The sequence below is a fragment of the Mixophyes fleayi genome, chromosome 1 (assembly GCF_038048845.1).
Source record: "Mixophyes fleayi isolate aMixFle1 chromosome 1, aMixFle1.hap1, whole genome shotgun sequence".
In the NCBI taxonomy this organism is placed as follows: Eukaryota; Metazoa; Chordata; class Amphibia; order Anura; family Limnodynastidae; genus Mixophyes; species Mixophyes fleayi.
In genome coordinates, this window is record NC_134402.1 from 454,118,257 (window position 1) to 454,139,140 (window position 20,884).

The following is a 20,884-nucleotide window of genomic DNA, read 5'->3' on the forward strand; positions in this document are numbered from 1 at the left end:
ATTTCAGATAATCCGTTATAATTCCTGATAAAGGCAAAATCTTAGTCTATAGAAACGTTGTTGGTTTTTTAGGCTGAGTCTGTCCCAATAAAATTATTCTATTTTAAATGTTTTAAATGGCATCCTTAAGCACGCAGAGAATGTACGCTGATCTAATAGCAGCAGAGTTTCCAGGAACTGAACAGATAAACATAGGTGGACTTAATACTATTATTTCATAACCTGGATAGAATTTGGGTACAGTGTATTTCGGAAAATATTTTGAAATTGTGAAAATGCTTTTTATAAATTTGGTGATATTACAGCCAGATGTACTTTAGTCTCTGCTAACAGTTTCTGTATAACTAGACTGCCCATTTATACACAGGATGTGCCCAATCCTTAGCCACTTACCCATCATTATTTTGTTGACATCGATGTTTTGGCTGCTTGTAACCTTTACCCCTGTGATTATTTGCTATTGGCTACTTGTCGGTGATTACAGCCAGGCCGAGCACTTACCTATTCTGTATCCTGAGTGTATTTTACCTCTTGTGCGTTGAACAGGAGAGAGAATGTCTGAACGCCAACATCGTAGACGCCATCAACCAGGCTGCGGATGACTGGGGGATACGGTGCCTGCGGTACGAGATCAAAGACATACATGTGCCCCCTAAGGTTAGGGAGGCCATGCAGATGCAGGTAGGTTCTCAGTAAGTCGTGTTATTGTGAGCTCGCTGTATCCCGTGGGTTTGCCGGCCCTGTCTGTAGGAGGCCGTCTTCACCCACAGACATGTATAAAGATGAGAAGAACGCAATACAGGGCTAATTGTTGGTATATGGGTAAGGAACCACGGTGTTACGTTACCCTGGCACTACCTAGTGTGATAGCTGCCCGTTGGTAACATTCTGTTACCCAGAACCACCAAATAAATATATTTATTTACTATGTCATTAAGGATATGAATTTTGTTGTTCGTAGATCCCCCGCTTTACTCTTAATTTACTCTAAATTCTCTTCCCTTTGTCACCTAATTCTACATTGGGAATTATATAGTTACTGACTGAATTTCATGTTCGCAGTTATAGCGATTTACACCCCACCAGCACCAGGATAACGTAAGCATGAAATACGTAGAATTCTCTGTTTCACGGCCGATCCCGCTGCTCCGCCAAAGAGCTGATCGCCAGGATCATGATTCTATATGGCCACCTATATGTGTGGCAATGTCGCATGTGATCCTATAGACGCCATGGGAGGAGACGGAGGAGCCTTTGTGCCAGTCTCTGGATGTGTGATGATCTCCCGTCTGCTGTCTTCTAAGGTGGAGGCCGAGAGGAGGAAGAGAGCGATGGTGTTAGAGTCCGAGGGGACCAGAGAGTCTGCTATCAACGTGGCTGAGGGCCAGAAACAGTCCCAGATTCTGGCCTCCGAGGGAGAGAAAGCGGAGCAGATAAACAAAGCAGCAGGTGGGTGACCTACACATACACCGGTGACTGGGAACACAGGTCAGGTACTGTGAGATAAGTAAAGTCAGCACTGAGATGTGTCCGGGGTCTGTTATTCCTGCTTTGGTGGAATGAAACTTGATAGACAGGTAATATCTCCTACGTTACTGCCGTATCCTGTGTATCTCAGGTGCCCTCACACCCTGGTTACTGCTGCAATCATTTCATTCAATACAGCTGTTTCCATCCCTGGTATCATCACAGTGAAATAAGTAGTTTAATGCACCAGACATCTGAGAGTTACGTAGAGCAGCCTGGGTCTGGGCGCTGCTAGGACTCCTGCATGGAATATAAATCTGACCTTCTGGGGGGCAAACACTGAGGAAAAGGTTGTAGGAGGATATTGGTGACAACGGGTTCTTGCTGTAATATGAAAATGATAAATAGGTCTGCGCTGTACGTCTCCTCTTATGGCCATAGTCCCAGTCACCGTTGTCATAGATATATGGAGTACAATCATCCAGAATAACCGCGGTCTAACGCTAATGTCATCGGCCGCAGCTACTACACTGTGCCGTGATACGTAGTGACCACATGAAACGTCTCGCTGCTATTCCTTTCTCCTCTGCCTCCTGATATCAGTTACCCTCTCTGTGTCGTTACCCCAGGTGAAGCGAACGCCATCCTAGCGAGAGCCAACGCCCGCGGAGAGGCGATCCGTTTGATAGCAGATGCACTCACAAAGCAGGTAACACCCCTTTACTTGTTTATTTGCTTTTGTAATTGTTATTTCTATTAACTGTACTCCCTGTACTCCATTGTGTTTTAAACGGGAGCAGTTTATACCAGATCACAAAGAGCTGTCCCTCTTCCCCGCGCGCCCCTCCCTTCGGGCTTCTGCCCCGCGCGCCCCTCCCTTCGGGCTTCTGCCCCGCGCGCCCCTCCCTTCGGGCTTCTGCCCCGCGCGCCCCTCCCTTCGGGCTTCTGCCCCGCGCGCCCCTCCCTTCGGGCTTCTGCCCCGCGCGCCCCTCCCTTCGGGCTTCTGCCCGCGCGCCACCCTCCCTTCGGGCTTCTGCCCCGCGCGCCCCTCCCTTCGGGCTTCTGCCCCGCGCGCCCCTCCCTTCGGGCTTCTGCCCCGCGCGCCCCTCCCTTCGGGCTTCTGCCCCGCGCGCCCCTCCCTTCGGGCTTCTGCCCCGCGCGCCCCTCCCTTCGGGCTTCTGCCCCGCGCGCCCCTCCCTTCGGGCTTCTGCCCCGCGCGCCCCTCCCTTCGGGCCTCTTCCCCGCGTGCCGCGCCTCCCCCCCCCTCCTCCGGGCCTCCTCTTCCCCGCGCGCGCGCGCCTCCCCCCCCCCCCCTCCTCCGGGCCTCCTCTTCCCCGCGTGCCTGCCCCCCCCCCTCCTCCGGCCTCCTCTTCCCCGCGCGCCTCCCCCCCCCCCCCTCCTCCGGGCCTCCTCTTCCCCGCGCGCCTCCCCCCCCCCCCCCCCCCCTCCTCCGGGCCTCCTCTTCCCCGCGCGCCTCCCCCCCCCCCCCCTCCGGACCTCCTCTTCCCCGCACGCGCGCCTCCCCCCCCCCCCCCTCCTCCGGACCTCCTCTTCCCCGCACGCGCGCCTCCCCCCCCCTCCTCCGGGCCTCTCTTCCCCGCGCGCGCGCCTCCCCCCCCCCCTCCTCCGGGCCTCCTCTTCCCCGCGCGCGCGCGCCTCCCCCCCCCCCTCCTCCGGGCCTCCTCTTCCCCGCGCGCGCGCGCCTCCCCCCCCCTCCTCCGGGCCTCCTCTTCCCGCGCTCGCGCGCGCCTCCCCCCCCCCTCCTCCGGGCCTCCTCTTCCCCGCGCGCGCGCGCCGACCCCCCCCTCCTCCGGGCCTCCTCTTCCCCGCGCGCGCCGACCCCCCCCCTCCTCCGGGCCTCCTCTTCCCCGCGCGCGGACCCCCCCTCCTCCGGGCCTCCTCTTCCCCGCGCGCGCGCGCCGACCCCCCCCCTCCTCCGGGCCTCCTCTTCCCCGCGCGCGCGCCGACCCCCCCCTCCTCCGGGCCTCCTCTTCCCCGCGCGCGCGCCGACCCCCCCCTCCTCCGGGCCTCCTCTTCCCCGCGCGCGCGCCGACCCCCCCCTCCTCCGGGCCTCCTCTTCCCCGCGCGCGCCGACCCCCCCCCCCCCTCCTCCGGGCCTCCTCTTCCACGTGTTCCCCTTACATGCACACTGCACTTCCTCCGCCACTGATATGCTACGTAACTGCAGAGGAGGTCACATGACGTGGAAATCGGTCAATCCACCTCAACCTTATTTCTTTGAGAATGCAACAGTTGCAGGATACTGCAGAACATCACTATATCCGTAGGTTAACTCTTTCAGCTCCCAATATTACTAAATGCCTTTTTTGGTGCAGTGACTCATTGTCTGAGGTGACTTCTGTCTGCAAAGCGCTAGAACGTGGCAAGCAAACAGCGCCACCTAACAGTGTGCGCAGGTACTGCACTGTGTCTGCATTAAGGACCAGTTTTGTATCGAACCTGCTGCTTTTCAGAACTAATAGACACGAATCCCCTGGTACTAATGTTACGTATATATATCTTTGTCCTCTAGCATGGTGATGCTGCAGCGTCTCTTTCCGTGGCGGAACAGTATGTGGCCGCCTTCTCCAAACTGGCGCAAGAATCCAACACTATTCTACTGCCGACTAACACCGGAGACATCAGTAGCATGGTGACCCAGGTCCGTGCCCATACTGTATATATAATCGCTGAATGTTAAACTGAAGCTCACGGTAACGTTTCTGCTCTCTCCCTCCTTCTTTAGGCCATGGGGATCTACGGCACACTGACCAAAAACTTACCTCAAAAGATCCACTCGGTCCACCCCACACACGCTGACACGGAAGACCCCAAGTTCACCAAGACAAACGACCTGACCCAAAGCTACTGAGGAATTATCTGGTGACGCCGGAGGAACTGTTTATAGGACATTTTTTTTTTATTATGAATTGTCGACATAAAATAATATATCATTTGAAACAAAACTAGTTTCCGTTGTACCGTTGAGTTTTCTTGCCTGGGGCGTGTTGTGTTGTTCTGGTGTTTTACAAGCTGTGTTCACTGTGACTGCGCAGAGTGTTAGACTATTAACACATTTCTTGTGAGGTTATATATCATTATTATAACGTTATTAAACTTACCACCACGAATATTCGTGAATATTCCTTCCTTATACCACCCCTTGATGTCTGTCATCCTTGGGTCCTACACTAAAAACACGTATAACATTAAATGGTAATTACTCACATAAAAGGGGAGGTTCAAGTTGGTGCCTCGTACCTCTTTAATTTCACTATTTTGAATATCGGTTCATAAAACTGTAGGTCCACCTTAAAGTGCACCTACTATCAAAGCTAATTTCACAGGGGGCACTCGTGTTTCCTGTACATAGTAGCGCTTACTGCTGTTTTTGTGACTTTTTTCTCGTATTAAAACTTATTTTTCATAAAACTCCACCTATTGTTGCAATCTGCCCATTCTCCTTTCTAAATAAAGGGTAGTATTGAATAGACAGGGTTAGAGGCGTCACGCATCGGCCGTGTTTTCATGATGCATAAATAGTAACTTAAGAGCGAGCTTGACTGACACTAGTGAGTTCATCAGTGACGGGAAGAGTGCTCCGTTTCCTATGTGGCCGTTCCTCCAGATGACGGCGGGAAGATGGGCCATACTGCGCTGAGGTGTAATAAAGAATAACAAAAAAGCTCTGTTGTAAGTGATTATGCAACGGATTACATCTGTGTTGGCTAACCTTTGACGCTCCAGGTGTTGTGAAACTACAAGCCCCAGCATGCTTTACCAATATATAGCAGCTTATTGCTGGAAGGGTATGCTGGAACTTGTAGTTTTACAACACCTGGAGTGTTTTGCCTTTCTGCTCCACGGGAGGTTTCTGTCCTCCCTGAGCTCGCCTTAGGATGACATCTAAGCGGAGGTAATGTCTGGGTGGATATGTCTGCGTATTACGTTACCTCAGATGGCGTAACAGGACTAAGACTGAGGGTAATGGTAAAATAAAGGGTAAATGCGTCAATACTTTTAATTTTATGTAAAACTAAACATATCTACAGGACTTTTTGGTGATTACACAGTGGTAGGTCCTCATTAAGGCTGGGAAATGGCCACACCTGAACCACGAGAGATAAGACGAGAGATCTTTGCACCCTGACATTTTTCAGGTTTACTAAACTCTATGTACATGACCAGAAGAACTATAAAATATATCCGTGTAAATATATCTCTTAAATGGGATTATAAGAATGTTGGGGGATTTTGTTGTATTGTTTTATTTATAGTATTCTTAGTTTAAAGCAGTGATTGGCAACTTTTGCGCCTCTCTAACCTTCACATGAGCTCACATTACCCTTAATCTTATTAATACGTTAAAATAATAGATGTGATAGTATAAAAAAGAGATACCTAAGTGTTACACACTATAATATACACATCTGACAATAACACAGGAAGGAGCTGGGGGCCGCACGGGACGGCTCGGGGACCACACTTTATAAAATGAATGAAAAATGGCCCATATTCCTCCAACAGAGTAAAATTTAGCACGTTACAGACATGGAAAAAATGATGTCCTACTTTACTAATGAAACGCATACTTTAGCTCAGATTTGTGTTTTAATTAACAGAAATACCCAGAGGGTCTCTACATTTCTCTTCAAACCCCCATAGTCACCATCCTCCTATTTACTGAGCTTTGGGCAACTCTTCAGAATTCTATGGATGTGGCTTCAAAAGATAAAAAATCCATTCGTGTGTTCGAATGCAAATGTTTCTATGATCTGTATATATTTATATATTTTATTATTATTGTATTTAAGCTTTGTTTGGAAATAAAACTATTCTTTCAAAAAGGAAAATTGATGCATCACTAAGTAATGCCGTGTACAGGTCTGGATGTGGTGGAGGCCGCGTAGAGTGAGGCAGCACATACCGTATCATATTAAACACTTTTATCTATATTATATTTATCTGTACGGCGCTGCGGACACCTAGTGCCGCCCTATTAATAAAAATTAATATTTTTTTTTTCAATTATATATTTACAGTCACATTTTTGTAGGCAATGCCTATAAAAGTATCATCCCACAGACATTCTTCACATTTCTTAAATCATGAATTCTGACTTATTGAGGAATTCTTACCACTGATTAACACATAACGTTCTTAAATAACAAGGAGCTATAAGATTATGTATAATAGAGAAAGGTAGAGAGAAACAAACTATAACTATAAGTGGTAATACATAGCAGAAATGTGCAACCTGTGGCTCCCAGGGCTGTGGACCTGCAGGTGCCTAAAGTAAGATAGGAAAAATATTTTCCAGACTAAACACTGTACAGTGCAGGAAGCTGCAGTGCCGCAGGCAGCCAGTAGGTGTCACCGTGTCACTCTATGGTATCTGGCTCCTCTCTCTGGTATCTGGCTCCTCTCTCTGGTAGTGTTGCCCTGGTGACATTGGTCTGTACTTCCGGGTCCTCCCGACCTCAGGATCAATGTGAGGACTGCAAGCTCAGGTGAGTTGTGTGTGTCATGTATGTGCCTCATATGTTCCCCATATATAGCATATGTATACCCCATACATAGCCTATATATATATATATATATATATATATACATACATATATATACATATATATATATATATATATATACACACATATATATATACATATATATATATATATACATACATACATACCTACCTATACCTATACACTGCATATATCCATATATGTCCCAATTTATATCTTGTATACAAATCCTGTTCTCAGGTCACCACATAACCTGTGTAATGGGTACCCTCCTGTGCCCACTATTCACATCAGTAGAAAGGACTGCAGTAAATGATGTATATGATAAAGGGAAGGTCACTGCACATGTAACATTGTCTTTAATGAATGTCTTGAATATTATTCTGCAAATATTGCACTAACCTTTTCCATACTTAGAAGCTTTTGCAGCAAAACGCCTTGTTATAGTATAGTGTGTCTAGATCTATAAAGGTGAGTCGGGAATACCGAACATTTAATGAGCTCCGTGCCCATGAATAAGCTAACTAGGGTTATATCTGTGTAAATGGAAAACTTGGCGACTGGGTAAAAGACCCTAGACGTGTGCTTAGGTTACCTCTGACCTTGGCCCAGTAGGTCTTGGCAGTCTTTATTTGTCTTTTGTTATTGAGCTGGTGTTTAGAAGGTCAAACAGCTTATCTTCATCTGCTAATCTCCAAAACCGTTCTGCACCCCTAGTAATACTAAACGTTCTGCACACACAGTCTGGCGATGTGTTGTAGAGAAGTAGAAGAATCGCCACAATAAGCGACCGATATCTTTCAGTGCTAGGAGTTGCACCATATTTCTGTACATTTGTTTTGTCAAACACCCTGCAATATCATCAGTCATTTTGACCATTGTAGGCCGAAGACATGAGACATGCATGTAGATCCGAGTTGCCAGTGACCAAACGGTGTGTGTTGCAGTCATTGATGTACCATGGTCTGTGCAGCCCACCACAAAGTTATACTTCCCTATATCCAGTTGTAAGCAGGTTCGTTGTTCACTCAGCTTGAAATGTTTCTTCCTTAGATCTACCAGGATGAAGAAGGCTCCTGTGCTTCTATTCCTGGCCTGGTTATCCATCCTGTTTTATTCTGGTATCTGGCTTTTTATGAGTGGTTTCCTTCTCATGAGAATTGAGCTAAACAACCAAAGTCACTGTTCTGAGCCTCCATCCCCCGGACCTTTAAAGAGTCCTCACCTCGAGACCAGTTCCTGTTGGTTCCCACAGAGGTTTGAGAAGACTGTCGTAGTCATTATTGATGCTTTGAAATATGACTTTGCCAAGTACGATCCAGCAAACACCAACCCGAAGCCATACCAGAACAAGTTGGAGGTGATCCACCAGCTCATCGCATCCCAGCCGCAACATGCCAGACTCTACCCTTTCCGTGCCGATCCCCCCACCACCACCATGCAGAGGATTAAGGGATTCACCACTGGATCTCTGCCAACATTCGTGGACGTGGGCAGTAACTTTGCTAGCTACGCCATTCAGGAAGACAACTTGATCCATCAAATGGTGAAAAGCGGTGAGTGTATAAATGGTTTCTTAATACATTTCAGCATGGGAAAACCAGTAAAGTCCTATATACAGTCTTCTGATCTGGCTGATTTTGTATCATCCTTATTTATTTACATAATATATATTAACTAGGCTTTACTCCACACAGATAGGGCCCTGGTTGGGAATCGAACCCATGGCCCCAGCACTGAGCCAATGTGCTTATTATTATGTAATTTTAATAAAAAGAAAGGTGGATTTAAATTCTGCACAACGGCTGATAATGGTTTTAAGGTATCTCTTCTTCTGTCTCTGTACTTGGTGGATATGTTACATCCGCAGGCATCAATGAGATTTCCTGGTACTGAATTTACTGATGTAATCTGTATGTGTTTCTCTTACATTGTTATTTACAGGGAAGAGAGTCGTGTTTATGGGAGACGACACCTGGGATGGGCTATTCCCCAAAAAGTTCCACAAGTCGTACTTCTTTCCATCCTTTAACGTAAAGGACCTTCACACTGTGGATGACGGGATCTTGCGACACCTGTATCCCACCGGTGAGTGACAGAGCTTCTGGGTGACCCTCAGTACAGAGACCCTTAGCAGTGGAGATGAGACTTCATCACATTTCCTGAAGAGTTTACACGTTCATGAGCTGTACTGTGGACAGCTCTGGTCCGGCAGCAGGACGTTTAATGGGATCAGGATAGCTTTAAGCAGACTTTCGTGTGATTAAGTTACTACGTGTTTATTAACCTGTAAATAGTATTATATTTACAATAATTGTTTTAATATGAAAGCAAAATATATAATTTATAATATCAAGACATGTATACAGTGGGTCAGTGATAGAGGCTCAGGGCCCGTGTGTGTTCTGCAGATTTCAGTGATCGTCATGACGTATGTTCCTGTTCACAGTCTCTATCAGTCACTGCTTTATATTGAATCCCTTCTAATTCCTCTCTTCTCAGTGGATGGGGGAGACTGGGACGTCCTGATTGCTCATTTTCTTGGGGTTGATCATTGTGGACATAAGCACGGACCGGACCACCCAGAGACGGGCAAGAAACTTGTACAGATGAATCACATGATCAGGTGAGAGCGTCTTGTCACTCTTCTTATATATGTAAATGTACAGTGTATCCTCTTTCAGATCTGGGTGTTTCGCTATCTGGACCTAAACAATCATCTAGACCTTACAAAGTCCTAAAATGTGATTAGTCTAATCTCATGTGATAAATGACCCGTCACAGATTATACTTTGCCATTACTCAACAAAAATAAACCAAGTATCACATTAGTCAGCAGATTCTGTGTACGTAAATATATATTACCAGGTAAGGGAAACTTCTCTGTTTATGGGTCCATAGATCACTCATAGAACATCTGGATGACAAGACCCTACTGGTGGTGGCCGGAGACCACGGCATGACAGACACAGGAGACCACGGGGGAGACAGTGAGAAGGAAGTGACTGCCGCTCTCTTCTTGTATAGCAAAGCCCCTCTCTTTACTGATCAGCTGCAGACGGTATGTTTCTCTGAAGATACAGGGGGTTGTAGTGTGGCCGGGTGTTTATCTGAGGGTGCTGGGATAGTGGCATAGTTGGGTGTTTATCTAATTACATTAGGGTTGTGACATAGCCGTGTTTTTAATCACTGTGTATTGCGGTTGATGCCTGACGAGATGTTTATCTGAGTGTAGTTTGTTGGGGTGTTTCTCTGATTGTAGGAGGGGTGTAACATGAATAGGTGTTTATTTGAGTGCAGGGAGTTGGGTTGTTTATCTGAGTGTAGTTTGTTGGGGTGTTTCTCTGATTGTAGGAGGGGTGTAACATGAAGAGGTGTTTATTTGAGTGCAGGGAGTTGGGTTGTTTATCTGAGTGTAGGGAGTTGGGGTGTTTATCTGAAGAGGTCTTTATCTGAGTGGGGGGGCGGTGTTACATGAAGAGGTGTTTATCTGAGTGTAGGGGGTTGGGGTGTTTACCTGAGTGTAGGGGGTTGGGGTGTTTATCTGAGTGTAGGGGGGGGGGGTGTTACATGAAGAGGTGTTTATCTGAGTGTTGTACGTTTAGGACCCCCCAGCCGTCCCTCAGGTGGACTTGGTCCCCAGCCTGGCTCTGCTGCTGGGAATCCCCATTCCGTACAGTAATCTGGGGGCTGTTATTGATGACCTCTTCTGGTGGTCCACGGATGAAGATAAACTATCAGCCCTTCTTACAAAGACGAGCGCGTATCAGATTAATGCCCAGCAGGTACTGTATACCGGAATATATTGTATTTATGTGTTTGTTGCCTGTTTGTATACACCCCCACCCCCCAATCCAATGTCTTCCTTATGCTTACATGTAAAAATCTATTAGGTTTATAATCTGGCAGTTCAGTGTGGTGGACAGAGATAGTCGCTATCTACCTCCAGTGTCCATTCCCTGATTACACCGGTCACAATAAGTTCCTCCATACTGTTATTACACCTGATCTCACGGAGACCTCTGTAATATGATTTTATTTTAATTTTACAGTAAAGTGATAACATACAGCAGTAATTCTATGAGTCCCCATTACTCGTACATTATCAGCTGGAACTATGACAACCCCTCTCTACTGATGACACCACAAAGCACACGGGAAGCAGATTGGCAGTTTTAAAAACATAATGTTTACTATGAATTTACCTAAAAACAATACATTTGCTATCAATATTATTGTACCATAATCTGCTATTATGAATTCTGAAACCAGATTAAAAATGCAAAACATGAATAAAATCAGTCCGCTCCCTGTGGGCCTGTTTCGTGTTCGGACGCAGCTTGCATGCAAGTTGCGTTTTAAAAAACGAGCACGGAACTTGTGTGTAGTTCAGACTGTATCAAAATCCAAACATGTCTTACTCTGTAGCTTGTGTGAATGATATGGCTGGAACAAGCCTGCTTAGGAGAACCCAGGACTTGAATCAGCCGCATCTGTGTCGGCACGCCCTAATTCACGCTAGATACGACCCGCAAAGGGTTTTAAGTCAGAGCATGAATCGGGACCTTTATGTCTGACTGACCGGTAACATTTTCTTTTGTGAATACTGCTGGGTGCAAAATAGTATTAAAGCTGCACCCTCTGTGAGATCCTATATTACACTTAAGCCAAAATGTTTCTATTCCTATAGAGAGCATATATTTTTACTATATAAATAACCACTATTAGATATATACTAGTCATTTATTGTTTCATCGTTCACCATAGTGGTTATGGCACAATAATGTTGGTAAGTTTATATATTATTTGAATCAATATTTGTATTATTGTGTTGTTATTGTCTCTGTGAGGAATTAAGCTTATCGTTGTGGTTAGGAGTCCACTATGAAGATAGTCACATCTGATGCACTGTAATGTAAGTCCCTCTCTGCTTCCTTTACAGATGATAAAACGTTTTGCATTAAGCCGCCATGTGCTTTCTCTCACAGGTAGCCCGTTACCTGAACTCCTATTCTCAGGCCGCCGGGGATCTTCCCACGGAGAAGCTGAGGGTCCTAGAAGATCTCTTCTCCTCGGTGATGGCGGAATACGAGCAGCTTATGTCCGAGTGGGACCAGCGCACTGTGTCCGAAGCAGAGATGGAGAATCGTCTGCAGCAGCTCATACAAGGTCCGCAGCTCTACCTCCGCCAAGCCAGACATATGTGCATGGAGTCGTGGGCTCGCTTTCACCCTCTGCGTATGATCATCGGCTGCCTCGTCCTATTCATGTCCTGTTTCCTCTGTTACATGATTGCTGAGATGGGGCCTTCTCTGAACTTGTCCTGCATGGATTTGCTGGGATACCCCCTTCTTTCCTCTGTGTCGGTCACTGCCGTGCTTGGCCTAGGAATATGGACATCTGTGGTTGAGCTCGACCTAGTTTTCCTTTGTGCTTTAGCCGCTGCTGTGTCTCAGATAAGCTTCTTCTACGTTTATAGGAAAAGAACAAATGCAAAGATGAGATGGTGGTCTCATCCCATGGCCCTCTTATTCTCCGGACCCTGCGCTGTGCTGTTCTTCCGCTGCTGTGTCCTGTTTTCGGACAGCTTCGTGGTAGCGGAAGGGAAAGCGGCTCCTTTCCTCCTGACCTCTTTGCTCATGTTTACCGTGGTGAAACTACATTGGGATGGCAGGCTAACGCTCCCTACCTTCACCCCACTGGGGGGCGAGTCACTGAAGCCTTCTACCTCCCCAGTTTACAGGAAGGACGGATCTCGGCTCTTGTGGCTGCTGGCGGCCTTGGGGTTCTGCATTCGCCTCTCTGGATTATTTCATAACTGTCGGGAGGAGACCCCAGACTGTCATCCCTCCCCATTCCTCACTCCTCTGTCCAGTATCCAGGATCTCGAGCTGAAGAACTTATCCTACCTTTTTTGCGTTGTCTGCCTCGGGGTTATCGTCTTTCTCGTTAGGAAGTGGCTGCAACATTATGGAAACCTCAACAGCCCGTCCCCGCTGGTCCTCTATGTCCGTTGGGGGTTCCCTCTTATTGCTTTAGGAATCTCCTGCTACTGGGCCCTCAGCTCGGGTACGGAAGACAGCCTGGCAAACCTGCGGGAGCTCACACACCTGGCCCTTGTGGTCTGCCCTAGAGCAATATTCGTCTTCTCCGGACTGGGCCTTCTGCTGGTGCTCTGGAACCCTATGACTGTTTTTATGAAGAGGAACCGGGACCCCAATGCAGACAGCACAGTAACGACTTATCGGGGGGCTCCTGGCTCTCAGGCTGAACTGCAACACGTCATCCCTCAGATCTACAGGAAGATGCAGCGCTCGCTGAAGAGCCGGCTCCAGCAGGGAGTCGAGGGAGAGGACGGAAGGAAGGGAGTCGAGGTTGAGGCCTATGGTCTGGGCAGTGTCTACTCTGCTGCAGTGGTGGTCACTCTTTCTCTACTCACCCTGGTTCTGATATTGCTGCACAGCGAGAGAATGACCCCAGCCTTTCTGCTCCTGGTATTAGAGGCGTACGTCGTCCTCCACATCCACGGACACGTCTCCAATCTCTATGCTGACCGGGCTGGTGAGTTTGTGCTGCTTCTACCCTATAATCTGCCTTCGGGATTTGGGAACCGCAAAATGTAGGGACCTTTAGTAGAAATAAAGCTGCAACTATTAAATCCCATAAGGATTATGGTTACAGTGTATTGTTGTGTGCGCTGCACTGATAAGAATGATTGTTAGTTGCAATCATTTTCCACATCCGCACGAAAATACCTAGCTCCCTCTGCTGGTTATCTCTGTAACTGCAGCTTGTACTACACTATTTGGAGATCCAGATCCACAAATGCAATACATTCCCTTTACCCGACAGGGTTGTATATATGTAATAATAATTGTATTATAGATAACAGTATCTGGGCTATTTTTAAATATTTATGTAAAAAAACCATATTTGTGTCCCAGTCTATATTTTGATGACACACAGTACCCCATATCCACCGTCATGTACAAAACAATAACTTTTGATAACTTTGTGTTATACAGCAAGAAGCTTAAGCCATCTTCAAACATATGTTTCTGTTTTTTAAATCAAAATTAGAACACATGGAAATAAACTATTTTACAGGGAATATTCACCCTTTTTAATTTACTTCACTATGCTAATATCAGGATGTTTTGTCATTGTTATTCAGTGTTCTGCCACCCTGCGTGTAACGAGCAGTGTGTATGTGTGCGCTCCGCAGCTTGTGTGGATTATCTGTAGTCCGGGCTCTTACTACACTTCTGTATCATGACCGCCCTGGTCAGGTTACATAAATAATGCAGAGTAAAGGAGCAGGAAAGTAGCTCTGCATGAGAGAGTAATAAGGGACAGCAAAAAGTTCTGCAGCAGAGCAATTGTTTAAAGAGTGTTTGTAAGTGCTGGATTTTACCCACAAGGTGGCAGAATATTTGGAAACAAGTATTTGTAAATCCTCTAATTATCACTTGTGGTTATAAATAATAAAACAGGTCCTGTTTAAAGCAATTAATGCACATTGACCCCTGACAAGCATCTCTAGGGAAAATATTCAGATTTTACATTTTTCTGTAAATGGGAAATGTATTTGGTCACCATATTGATTGTGGCTTATCCATCATTAAATCTCAACTAAGCAGAGTTTAGTAAAACAATGCGACCCATTGTTTAAATAATAAAATGGATTGAAGGAGAACTGCAGACAATATTAATTTCAGTTATAACATAACAATATGGAGACCAATGTTAGTGGTGACGTTTGTCTGAAAGTTTGTAACGTGCAGATACCTTTCATGTGTTTTCCCTGGAATCAGTATGATTATTCTACTCTGTAACATTTCAGAGCACTGACTAGACGTCGCCCAGCTAGATAACAGGAGTACAACTCCCATGATCTCTCGTCATAGAGCCTCACAGGGTGGAACTCTAGCAGACAGAAACATTGCATCAATCGGGAGTGATGTGTAGGGAAGGGGGCGGGTCATTGACAACTGAGCTGGCCTATATTAACCAGGCGGACAGTTGTCAGTTGTACAGGGTGATTAGAGGTGTTAGATGGCTGCACTCAGATGGAGTGTCGCTGGGATTTGTAATGAAGATGCTACAATTAGAAGATGGTAAAAGTGGCTGTAAAAAGTTGTTGGGGTTTTTCTTTTGTTTGTTTTTTAAAAAATGCAAATTTTTGATTTGGGTGAAGTTCCCTGTTGAGTAAACAGTAAATAAACAATGAACAAAGCAATGAGTCTGTGAGGGATACCATTAATTTGCTTATGAATACATCTACAGAACTTTGTCGTCATTGTGTCCCTTTAAGTAGAGAGATATTACGTTTTATTTATCTTGTTATGTTTATTTGCAGATTTATTTTGCGTCCCGTGGTACGCAGTTATAGCGTGGGCGCTCGCTGCCACCCAGAGCTTCTACACCACCGGTCACCAGCCTGTCTTCCCCGCCATCCACTGGAACTCCGCCTTTGTGGGGTTTCAGGACGGACATGAGAACAATGTCATCCCAGCTCTGCTCGTTGCGGCCAATACTTTCTCCGCTAACATCCTCTTCTCAGGTAACAATTAATGTGGGTTTCCTGCTGTCTCCAATTTATATATACATTTCAGTGTTGTATTGTGCAGTGCTACAGAATATTACTGTCCCCCAAACTCCCATTGTTCCCCCAGCTCTTCATACCTTCTATACAAGCAGCAGGTAGAGGAGAGGATGTCCCTGGTATCATACACGAGCTGCTTGGCATGACTGATTGGCTGGGCACTCTGGTTATTGGTTGAGAGGAGCAGCAGTATTAATGGTCAGGATAGGTTGAGGGGAGCAGCAGTAATAATGGTCAGGATAGGTTGAGGGGAGCAGCAGTATTAATGGTCAGGATAGGTTGAGGGGAGCAGCAGTAATAATGGTCAGGATAGGTTGAGGGGAGCAGCAGTATTAATGGTCAGGATAGGTTGAGGGGAGCGGCGGTGACAATGGTCAGGATAGGTTGAGGGGAGCGCTGGTGACAATGTTCAGGATAGGTTGAGGGGAGCAGCAGTGACAATGGTCAGGATAGGTTGAGGGGAGCGGCGGTGACAATGGTCAGGATAGGTTGAGGGGAGCAGCAGTATTAATGGTCAGGATAGGTTGAGGGGAGCGGCGGTGACAGTGGTCAGGATAGGTTGAGGGGAGCGTCAGTGACAATGGTCAGAATAGGTTGAGGGGAGCAGCAGTGACAATGGTCAGGATAGGTTGAGGGGAGCGTCAGTGACAATGGTCAGGATAGGTTGAGGGGAGTGGCGGTGACAATGGTCAGGATAGGTTGAGGGGAGCGCCGGTGACAATGGTCAGGATAGGATGAGGGGAGCAGCAGTATTAATGGTCAGGATAGGTTGAGGGGAGCGCTGGTGACAATGGTCAGGATAGGTTGAGGGGAGCGGCGGTGACAATGGTCAGGATAGGTTGAGGGGAGCGGCGGTGACAATGGTCAGGATAGGTTGAGGGGAGCGGCGGTGACAATGGTCAGGATAGGTTGAGGGGAGCGGCGGTGACAATGGTCAGGATAGGATGAGGGGAGCAGCAGTATTAATGGTCAGGATAGGTTGAGGGGAGCAGCAGTATTAATGGTCTGGATAGGTTGAGGGGAGCAGCAGTATTAATGGTCAGGATAGGTTGAGGGGAGCGCTGGTGACAATGGTCAGGATAGGTTGAGGGGAGCGGCGGTGACAATGGTCAGGATAGGTTGAGGGGAGCGGCGGTGACAATGGTCAGGATAGGTTGAGGGGAGCAGCAGTATTAATGGTCAGGATAGGTTGAGGGGAGCAGCAGTAATAATGGTCAGGATAGGTTGAGGGGAGCAGCAGTATTAATGGTCAGGATAGGTTGAGGGGAGCGCTGGTGACAATGGTCAGGATAGGTTGAGGGGAGCGCTGGTGACAATGGTCAGGATAGGTTGAGGGTAGCACTGGTGACAATGATCAGGATAGGTTGAGGGGAGCGCCGGTGACAATGATCAGGATAGGTTGAGGGGAGCGCCGGTGACAATGATCAGGATAGGTTGAGGGGAGCGCCGGTGACAATGATCAGGATAGGTTGAGGGGAGCAGCAGTGACAATGGTCAGGATAGGTTGAGGGGAGCAGCAGTGACAATGGTCAGGATAGGTTGAGGGGAGCGCTGGTGACAATGGTCAGGATAGGTTGAGGGGAGCGCTGGTGACAATGGTCAGGATAGGTTGAGGGGAGCGCTGGTGACAATGGTCAGGATAGGTTGAGGGGAGCGCTGGTGACAATGGTCAGGATAGGTTGAGGGGAGCGCTGGTGACAATGGTCAGGATAGGTTGAGGGGAGCGCTGGTGACAATGGTCAGGATAGGTTGAGGGGAGCGCTGGTGACAATGGTCAGGATAGGTTGAGGGGAGCGCTGGTGACAATGGTCAGGATAGGTTGAGGGGAGCGCTGGTGACAATGGTCAGGATAGGTTGAGGGGAGCGTTGGTGACAATGGTCAGGATAGGTTGAGGGGAGCACTGGTGACAATGGTCAGGATAGGTTGAGGGGAGCGCTGGTGACAATGGTCAGGATAGGTTGAGGGAAGCGGCGGTGGCTGAATTCAGCTACTAAATGGACTATGCAATGCATACTAAATGTGAAGTGTTTAATTAAATTCTGTGTTCTCCCCTGAGGAAGCCGGATCCTGTCTGTTACTGCTCTGGCCGTTTCTGTGTGAAGCCCCAGCAGGCCGGAGGAAGAAGATAAAGGGGGACCCCCGGGAGGGAGAGCCTGAGGACGATGACATGCCTGTGATGGAGATGAGGCTGAGAGAGAACCCGGGCAAGTTCTACCAAGCTCTACTGCAGCTGGGGGCCAAGTACCTCTTCATCCAGGGAGTACAGGTACAGGCCGCTGTGTGCCTAAATACTGAACTTCATTCACACCAAATATACTGAGTGTGTGTTTCCCACTTACATTTATTGTGTCCTTTCTGGCAGCTCCTGTCCTGCGTCTGCGCCGCTATGATCCTTCGGCGCCACCTCATGGTCTGGAAAGTGTTTGCACCAAAGTGAGTTTATCTGTTATTGATATGCTTGAACCAGAATATGTTGCAGTAGCCTTTCTTTAGTGGTAGAATGATACATTATTATATATAATGTTTGCTTTGCCTTTGTCAAACCTAATATCTCCGATGTCTTCCCCCTCTCCCAGGTTCCTGTTTGAAGCTCTGGGTTTTGCCGTCAGCAGCACTTTCCTCCTGTTTGGGATAGCGTTGGTTTTGCGAGTAGACTGCGCGGTCAGCGACTGGTTCAAGAACCTCATTAACCAGAAGACCAGGTAGCGCTGGAGGGCGTTTACCATCTGTATTAGCAACCAGAGTACAGAAACGCTGCTCAGAATTCACTCAGTGCCTCCAGAACAGTTGTACCCAAAATCCCGGAGCGTCGGCCGCAACGTAATTCACAACCCAGAGTCTGGTGATAAAGCTGCAGCGTATGGTGGACCTACGGCTTGCAGTGGATTATCTGTGACGTCATAGAAATAAACTACTCTATAAAAGTTCCGGCACTTGGATTTTTTTCCAGGAGATTACTGCGGTCGTGCCGTAGACATTTACGCATCAGCCATATTGGGACGTCTCCTAAGAATTCGGGACAACGGATGTGACTTTACACAATGTAGCATTTCTGTACTGTTCCAACCTGTATGAACTCAATCTTATAGGAAATGCTCTATTAAGTTTTAGGTCAGAAAAAAAACACACAATACAAAGAAAAACGTAAACATTTACCGCCAAGAAGAGGGAGCGGCACATCGCAGAGCAGTGCGCCGCCAACTCCATGGGTAGGGTAATTATCCAGTGCGTGTGAAAGTGGCGCTGGATATTTATGAATTAAAAACTGCTGTTATAATCGTTACAGCGTCGTCTCCCTTCCATCATCAATATGTCATTTTATTTCTTAATTATAGGGGTTAAGTTTACACAGACAGCCAATCATCTTATCTACCGCTGTGCAAATCAGTCATACTGGCTCTCACAGTGTCTTGTAACCTCAAACATCTTCTGTGCTCAGTCTTACCAGGGAACATGTGTACCAGACACAGTGGCAACCGTGTTTCAGAGTAATCAATAGAATGTTTCAGGCAGAAGCTCTATTTTAGATCTCTGGGTTTATTCCAGTAAGTTGTTATTATTAAAAGCTTGGGATTGGATACTAAGATGGTTGAATGGATAAGATCTTGGTTGCAGAGCGTTATAGTAAATGTAGTACATTCACAGGAGGGAAAGGTTACCCGTGGAGTACCCCAAGGATCTGTACTTGGACCAGTGAGTTTTAATATCTTTATTGGTGACCTTGCAAATGGTATTGAAGGGAAAGTATGTGTTACTGCAGATGATACAAAGATATGCCTAAGGGTAGACACACCCGGAGGGGTAAAGAAAGATGAAGAAGGTCAAGGGAGGGTCATAGCCTGCTCTCTCTTGCTGTACCTTGCTGCTAACAAGATAGACGGAGAAGGAGCATAGGAAATGAGGCAATGATACTGTGTGGGACGGAAGTTCTTGAGTATAGGATGTTAGGGCACATGTATCGGGGAAGAGGAGAGAGGGCCCTACCTGTGAGAGATTACAATCTAACTGTATTTGGGGGAGTGGGGGGTTGAAGAGGTTTTTGAGGGATGGGGAGGGGTTAGGCGGTTGATGGTAGGGAACGTTTCAAGCTTTGCAGGCTGAAGCAGGGCCGTTCCAGAGTTGGGGTAGTCTTGGAGAAGGGAGTGAGACGTGGTTACCGAGGGCAGGAGGAGATGTTGCGTATGATAGTATCGGTTTTGGAGGTGAAAAAGAGACTGTCAATGGTGCTGGGGGGGGGGGGGGGGAGCATAGGAGGGAGTTGAAGGTTGTGAAGAGGCAGCGGGGGTTGAAAGTCTGGGAGATGATGAAAGGCTTGAAGAAGGATTGTTTGACAAGGGAGAGGTCAACTGTAAGAGAAGAGGTTGAACTTGAAGTAGATAGAGTCGACAAGGAAGCAAGATTTCCTCTAGTGGTGTTCCGTGGTACAAGAGCATTTTTGTAAGAACTGGGCCTGTTTGGTGTGCCAAGGTTGGGGTTTGGAACGCCAGAGGCTGACAGAGGTGGCAGGGCCAACAGGGTCAATGCTGAGGAGAGGTGTGATTGTAGAGGGAGACCATCGGGTTAGGCAGACTACATATTAAGGTGAGGAGTGTTTTATGCAAAGAGGAGAAGATTGCATGATCGAGGGTATTGAAAATAAGTTTGTTGAGGGATGATTTGGAGAGTTGAAGAAGTCTGAAAGTGCAGAGATCAGAGCAGAAAAGAGATGGAGACTGAGGGAGGAGGGTCACTGTGAGAAGCAATTGTTTACAGGTTGAGTGGGGATATCAATAGGGATGTTGAAGTCACTCAGGATGATGGAGGGGAGGTCTGAGGACGGAAGTGGGGGAATTGGGAGGAGGGGTAGATGATGGAGATGGATAGGTTAGAAGGCATGGATGAAGTGTACCTCAAAGGAGTATAAAGAAAAGGGAGGGCTCAAGAGCATTGACACAGAAGGTGCAGCTGGGGGAGAGAAGGATGCCCACACTGCCTCCTGGAAGGTCTCCAGATTTGGTGGAGTGGGTGAAGGAGAGACCCCCAAAGGAGAGAGTAGCAGGGGAAGTAGTGTTGGAGGAGATCCAGGTTTTGTTGATGTCGATAGGTTAAGGGAGTTGGAGATGAAGAGGTTGTGCATTAGGAGTAAGTTTGTTGCAGATGAATCTGGAGTTCCAGAGAGCACAGGAGAGAGAGGAGATGTGGATAAAGTTGACAGGGTAATTGGTGTACAAGGGGGGCTTCATCTGGGACAAGTGAGAGGGCAGAGAGAACAGGTAGTATAGGACATCAGAGGGGCTCGGGGTT

The 20,884-nt window shown here is 47.3% G+C and overlaps 2 protein-coding genes across 3 annotated transcripts; both read left to right on the forward strand.

Moving 5' to 3' along the window:
* Positions 1 to 416: 416 nt before the first annotated feature.
* On the forward strand, positions 417 to 4,436 carry STOML2 (stomatin like 2). Its single transcript, XM_075215333.1, has 6 exons — positions 417 to 431; positions 547 to 681; positions 1,305 to 1,449; positions 2,097 to 2,176; positions 4,001 to 4,129; positions 4,214 to 4,436. The coding sequence occupies exons 1-6, from the start codon at positions 417 to 419 to the stop codon at positions 4,337 to 4,339; spliced, it is 630 nt and encodes a 209-aa protein (XP_075071434.1). The 3' UTR covers positions 4,340 to 4,436.
* A 2,434-nt stretch (positions 4,437 to 6,870) lies between these two features.
* On the forward strand, positions 6,871 to 18,901 carry PIGO (phosphatidylinositol glycan anchor biosynthesis class O). 2 transcript variants are annotated; one of them, XM_075186756.1, is made up of 11 exons: positions 6,876 to 6,977; positions 8,049 to 8,551; positions 8,940 to 9,083; positions 9,498 to 9,621; positions 9,897 to 10,056; positions 10,601 to 10,780; positions 11,984 to 13,556; positions 15,355 to 15,558; positions 17,662 to 17,867; positions 17,964 to 18,034; positions 18,178 to 18,901. In XM_075186756.1, exons 2-11 carry the CDS (start codon positions 8,059 to 8,061, stop codon positions 18,305 to 18,307), a joined length of 3,285 nt encoding a protein of 1,094 aa, XP_075042857.1. In that variant the 5' UTR covers positions 6,876 to 6,977; positions 8,049 to 8,058; the 3' UTR covers positions 18,308 to 18,901. The 2 variants fall into 2 exon arrangements, with proteins under 2 accessions (XP_075042864.1, XP_075042857.1); XM_075186763.1 differs by lacking the exons at positions 17,964 to 18,034; positions 18,178 to 18,901 and having other exon boundaries at positions 6,871 to 6,977; positions 17,658 to 17,798.
* Positions 18,902 to 20,884: the final 1,983 nt, after the last annotated feature.

Bases quoted from the DNA above. Each gene is read 5' to 3' on its own strand.
- STOML2 (XM_075215333.1), top strand. The intron at 1,450-2,096 runs GTGGGTGACCTA...TCGTTACCCCAG, and splicing joins GCAGATAAACAAAGCAGCAG to GTGAAGCGAACGCCATCCTA. The intron at 2,177-4,000 runs GTAACACCCCTT...TTTGTCCTCTAG, and splicing joins CAGATGCACTCACAAAGCAG to CATGGTGATGCTGCAGCGTC.
- PIGO (XM_075186756.1), top strand. From the start codon at position 8,059: ATGAAGAAGGCTCCTGTGCTTCTATTCCTGGCCTGGTTATCCATCCTG. The intron at 8,552-8,939 runs GTGAGTGTATAA...TGTTATTTACAG, and splicing joins CCATCAAATGGTGAAAAGCG to GGAAGAGAGTCGTGTTTATG. The intron at 17,868-17,963 runs GTACAGGCCGCT...CCTTTCTGGCAG, and splicing joins TCTTCATCCAGGGAGTACAG to CTCCTGTCCTGCGTCTGCGC.